Source organism: Salvia splendens, chromosome 7 (genome assembly GCF_004379255.2).
Source record: "Salvia splendens isolate huo1 chromosome 7, SspV2, whole genome shotgun sequence".
NCBI lineage: Eukaryota > Viridiplantae > Streptophyta > Magnoliopsida > Lamiales > Lamiaceae > Salvia > Salvia splendens.
The window spans coordinates 26,909,781-26,915,375 of NC_056038.1; the positions used below are offsets into that span (position 1 = coordinate 26,909,781).

Here is a 5,595-nt window from a genome sequence, read left to right on the forward strand (position 1 = left end):
TCCGGAATTGGGAGCGGCGAAATTAGCAGTAATATCCTCGAATCCATAATCGTAGAGCCAATTCGTGTTCACAGGCGAAACCATCTCGGAAAACAGAAGATCGAATTGAGGAAGGGAGAAGCGAAGGATTCTTCGAACCTCTTCGAACCATTCTCCACAGGATGGCGAGGACGGAGACGAAGAGGACGCCGAAGAAGGCGCAGAGCTTGACGAGGAAGTCGAACTTGTCGAGCTTCCAGATGTGAGCGGCGGCGGGGAGATCGACGAGGCCGGCGACGGCGGTGATGATGATGGCCCCGAGCACGAGGTTAGGGGTGTAGTGGAAGAGCGGCATGAGGAAGAGGAGCGTGACCATCACCGTCACGGCCATGACGACATTGGAGAGGGCGGTTTTGCAGCCGGCGTTGTGGTTGACGGCGGATCTGGAGAAGGCGCTGGTGGTGAGACGATATTCATGATCCTATTTTATATTTTCATATTGTAATTTCCAAAAATACCCTTGGCCTATTTTATATTATTAAAATAAATAATATTTGTTGCATTAAGATGTGTGGCTGAGATTTGTTCTCTAGTTATACACTTAAGATTAGTTATATCTTGATCACTATCCTATATATATATATATATATATGTTTGCATTATAAAATATACGAGAAAAAATGTTTGTTTTTTGTTGCAAAAAGTAAGTTGTTATGCAATGAGATAAAAATAACATTAGGCAAATTGTGTGTACGAAGTTTGATCCGTGTGTACGAAGTTATATAGACAACAAAAGAAAAACATGTAGATAATCTCATTGTAATCTCTAAACTTGTAGACTTGGATCCCATGTGAATGCATACACAATTTGCCTAATGTTATTTCTATCTAATTGCATAATGACTCACTTTTAGAAACAAAAAAGGAACAAATATTACTCATGTTTATCTAAAAATGCAAACATATATATGTATATAAATATTTTTACCCTTTTCTTCGTTCTCAGATATCCATCTACATAGCATTGATGATTTTAACAGCCACATTATGCCTTGTACGAACATGTTCTGCAATTTTCACCTTTGCAAAGGAGCCACGCCTAAACACATTCCCAACTATGTAATTCCTTTCCTAGTGAATTTCAACCTCCATGTTTCTAATCAAACAAACCACAATTCTATTTATCTCACCACACTAATATTTGTCATAATCAAAAATCAAAACAATCAATGAGAAACCGTGTAGGCCGAGAGAATTAGGATTTAGCAAATATAATACACATATTCATTATTTTTAAGATACCTTATGCCACGTCACTTATTTTATTCTTATTTTCTCGATACCCTTTCTTCTCTTTTCAATTGACGGTTCCGTTATTCTTTGTCCATCTCCTTCATCCCTACACAAATTTACTACTATCAATTTCTCCTTTCAAAAGAATAAAATCATCTGATAATTTTGATTTGCACTTACTTGGCACCTCTACTTCTTATTCTTATTGTGCTCTTTGCGTTGGTCTGCTCGCCGATTCGCTTATCTTGGGCACGGGGGAGTACTTTATTCAGCAACATAATCGAAAACTTCCATAATTTATTAATAATTCAAATTCAGAGAAATTAATTATGGAGAGAGAATGAAAAAATAATATAATAGCACTACTTATCAGATTGAAAAAAATTTCATTGCATAAAAATAGAGCTATTGTCCGATAAAGAAAAAATTGTTAAAAAGAGGGGAACTAGAAATTGAGAGATCAGAGAGGCATCATTCGAAAAAAAGGGAAAATTGTTTGGATGAAGAATGATGGAGTATTATGCTTTGTAGGCTGAGAATAAAAGTTGAGAGCGAAAACGGCAGATTTTATGACCAGTGAGGCGATCAAATCTTCATATTTATAATACGTGGGTATCCTATAACAAAGGAAGTAAATTAGGTCAAATCTAACACTAGAAATAAATCATAATAAGAAAAAAAAATAAGAGAAAATGGTAATAAGGGAAGAAAATCATATGAGAAATATGGTTATAAGATAAATAAATAAGGTAATGAGGCAAAATATGGTTATACTGCGTGAGTCACTGTTTCTCTATCATCTTTATTTTTACTAGGAAATTAATTTAATAGAGTTCCCCACATCATACATAATGATAATTAATTTTTTTTTAAATATAATAGAAACCCCTAATTTACAATAAATTGTGTGCAACCATAGATATACTAGTATTTTTTAGTGATTTAACTGAGTTCTTGATAAAAAAAACTTAGATTTTCCTCCATATAAAATTCTATTTGAGCCAACTAGTTCACGTTAGAAAATTACTATCTCTGCTTTTTATTAGGATTCTTAGTCTTAGCATAACATGATCTGAAGCTGCTACATTCCATTTCCACACTAGTGAAGCTCTTTTAGGGAGACAGCTATAGGGCTCCGAACAGAGTGGTTTTGAGAAGTCCATTTCAAGAATCCTTGAACGAATGTAGTATTCGGAGCTGATGCGAGTAGTTTGAACTTGACCTCGTACTTCAATTTCTGGTTTATCTTCGAGAACTTGAGTGTGGTAGGCTCAACTTGTACATCAACGCCGCGTGGTGGCGATATCACGACGCGGTAAGATGAGTCTGCCTCGCCGACGTTAGTCACAGTCCTTGTGTAAACCTGGGAAGTTGATTTTCCATAGAAATTGATTGAAAAGGAAGGATAATTTAGCTGCGCTTCCGCTATGCTCGATTCCACCGAGCAATTCACCCTCCTCTGTAGAAAGATGCCCACCTGGCGGTTTGTATAGTTCAAACCGCAAAGGTAAGAGACGTAGTCTTTGGGGTTGATGTCGTAGATGAGCCCCGGATCGTTAGCTCTTGATGGATTCACTTGGCCTGCCCCTGTGGCGAACACGTTGGCCGGGAGGGACTTCTCGTCCTCAATCGGGTTATGAGCGAGGTTCACGACGTCTGCAGTTGTCATGATGGCTGACTTGATTGCAGCGGGCGACCAGTGAGGATGCGCGCTTTTGAGCAGGGCCGCCACGCCGCTGAGGTGTGGGGCCGACATTGAGGTACCTGAAATTATGTTGAAGGTGGATTTTGTGTTGTGTTTGTTTTCAACAGAGGTGGGCCATGCTGCAAGAATATTGACTCCAGGGCCTAAAATGTCGGGTTTCAGGATTCCAGGGCTTGGATAGTTAGGTCCCCTGGAAGAGAATGCAGCAACGACAGGCGCGTGATGATCATCGCCTATCAATGTGCCCTGGAATGAAATTGTTGCGCTGGGATTTCTTGTTGAATTTATGTATGCTTTGATTTTCAACCCGTCTGCATAGCTGAGGTGTGTGGTCGGAATGACGTGAACGTCGGCTGAAGTGGTGTTTGCGTATTCCTCGTAGTTCAGCAGAATCATTCCGACGCCACCGCCGCTCTTCACTACGGCGCCCTTTTGGATTCTTGGCCCGCCTAGTTCACACACCACTATCTTCCCTCGGATGTTGCTCTGGCTGAGTGATTCGTTGAAGCAGTAAGGCGCGTATTCGTCGGAAGCGTTGAGCATCCCTGCATAAACAAGAGGGAATAGCTTTTTCGGGAAATTCCTTGGTTGAAAAGCTGATTGGCCATCGAATTGTTGCTTGTTTCCCAACACTGCTCTGGCTCCCAGTTTTCTGTCTATAGTGCTTGCTCCTACCGTCAGAATCCATGGTGCCCCGTTTCGTACGAGGCCGGAAAATGGGCCACCATTTCCACCAGAGCAGCTAACGAAGATGCCTTTCTGCATCGCGCTGAACGCACCAATAGCAATTGCGTCTTGGCGGAAGTTAATCGTCTCCAGACCTAGAGAAAGTGATAGCACATCGACTCTGTCTTCAACAGCTGCGTCCATCCCAGCAAGGATATCGCCTTCACCACAACATACTTTGTAGATGGCTAAATGAGCAAGTGGTGCAACGCCCGCAGCTGTCCCATTGGCACTGCCAAAAACATTCGCGCCTTCAACGAAATTCCCAGCAGCAGTGCTGGCAGTGTGAGTGCCATGGCCGTCGTCATCGAGTGGGCTTAGGTACTCTGCACTGAAGTATCTTGCTCCAATGATTTTGTTGTTGCACGTTGTGTGGTTGAATTGGCACTTCCCCTTCCACCTAGCTGGTGGCGGAGGCATCCCCTTGTCGCTGAAGGACGGATGTTCAGGCAGAACTCCGGTATCCAACACTCCAATAATCACACCTTTACCATAATTTGAGTGTTTCCAGAAACCTGTGTTCTGGCTCAACCCCAAGAAGTTGGGGGAGTGTGTTGTATGTAAAGACATGGGCTTCTGAGGCCGTGCCGAGATGAAACCATTCTTCTTCTCCATATCCTTGACGTGGTTAGGTGAAAGCCTAGCAGCAAAGCCCTTAAACACGTGGCGGTATGAGTAAACTAGTCGCGTCTCGTCCTCACTCGTGCTTGCTGTGGTAGCCGGGAGAAAAGAGCGGTACCAGCTCTCTAGATCTTCGGACGGGGAATGAGACATAAGGTGGGCATCAGGTGCCTCAACATGAACAATGTAGGTTTCTAAGGTGTGTTTATTTGGTGCCTCAGACTCAGATGCAAATATGGGCAGTCTAGTGATGCAGAATATGCTAAAGATGGTAATCCCAAGAGATAGGAATGCCATGTTTGTTAACAAGGAATTGTTATTGCTGTGGATTCCATAATCTTCCATTCTTATAGAATCTATTTCGTATACGAGGGGCTGCCATTTTTGACCCATAAATATTTTCCACGGTATAGTGCTCTCATGATTAGTTTTTTTTTTACTTTTACTTTAATTTAGTGAACTTTCTATTCGTCCAGTGCTAGTGCTTTTAAGTTATTAACATTTAAAGATTTCGCTTGCGGTACTCGTGCACCAATTTTAATCTTTTAATATAGTTTTATATAAAAAGTTGTGATTTAATCTACTTTTGTTTTGTTAAATATTTTGTGAGCTTTCCTGACAAACATTAACTGAAATTGACGAAGACTCAGGTCAACTTAACCGTTTCTAATCCACTAAAAATTATACTCCAAAACCAATCTCATTTATTAAAAATTGAATCTTCTGTTATACCTTTATCATTAACTAAAAAATTAAATAATTAATAAAAAAAAATAATAGACAAGCTCATCAGATATAATAATACCATAATTAACAAATCACAAAATTAAGGTAAAAAATAAGATTTCAAATGAAAAAAATCAAACTTTTTTTTATCAAACACTAAATCACTGAAAAATACTACTCCATCCGTCCCGACTAAAATGACACACTTCTTGGTCAGCACAAGATTTTAGGAGTTGTTGGTTAATGTGTTTAGTTGAAGAGAGAAAAAATTAGCGTAAGTATTAAATGGAGAGAGAAAGAGAGTTGCATGTTATATGCTCATTGCTCATACCATATTTCAACCGTCCCTCCATGAATAAGGGAAGTGAGGGAGTACAATCCACACGCACACTCATCGAATATTCAATCAATTGACTTGACCCTTACAGATAAATTTCAACAAACATAAATATGAGTTCTGCTTGAAATTTAGTTATAGTTTAACAGTTATAATTTAAACCAGTTCCAAAGATTGTTGGGAGCGAATTGCGAATACAGTTTGAGGT

At 40.0% G+C, this 5,595-nt stretch overlaps 1 protein-coding gene across 1 annotated transcript; it reads right to left on the minus strand.

The window, feature by feature from the left end:
* Nucleotides 1-2,287: 2,287 nt before the first annotated feature.
* LOC121811286 (subtilisin-like protease) lies at nt 2,288-4,650 on the minus strand. The gene has a single exon (XM_042212112.1). It carries the CDS (start codon nt 4,619-4,621, stop codon nt 2,372-2,374), a length of 2,250 nt encoding a protein of 749 aa, XP_042068046.1. The 5' UTR covers nt 4,622-4,650; the 3' UTR covers nt 2,288-2,371.
* Between the last annotated feature and the right edge of the window lie 945 nt (nt 4,651-5,595).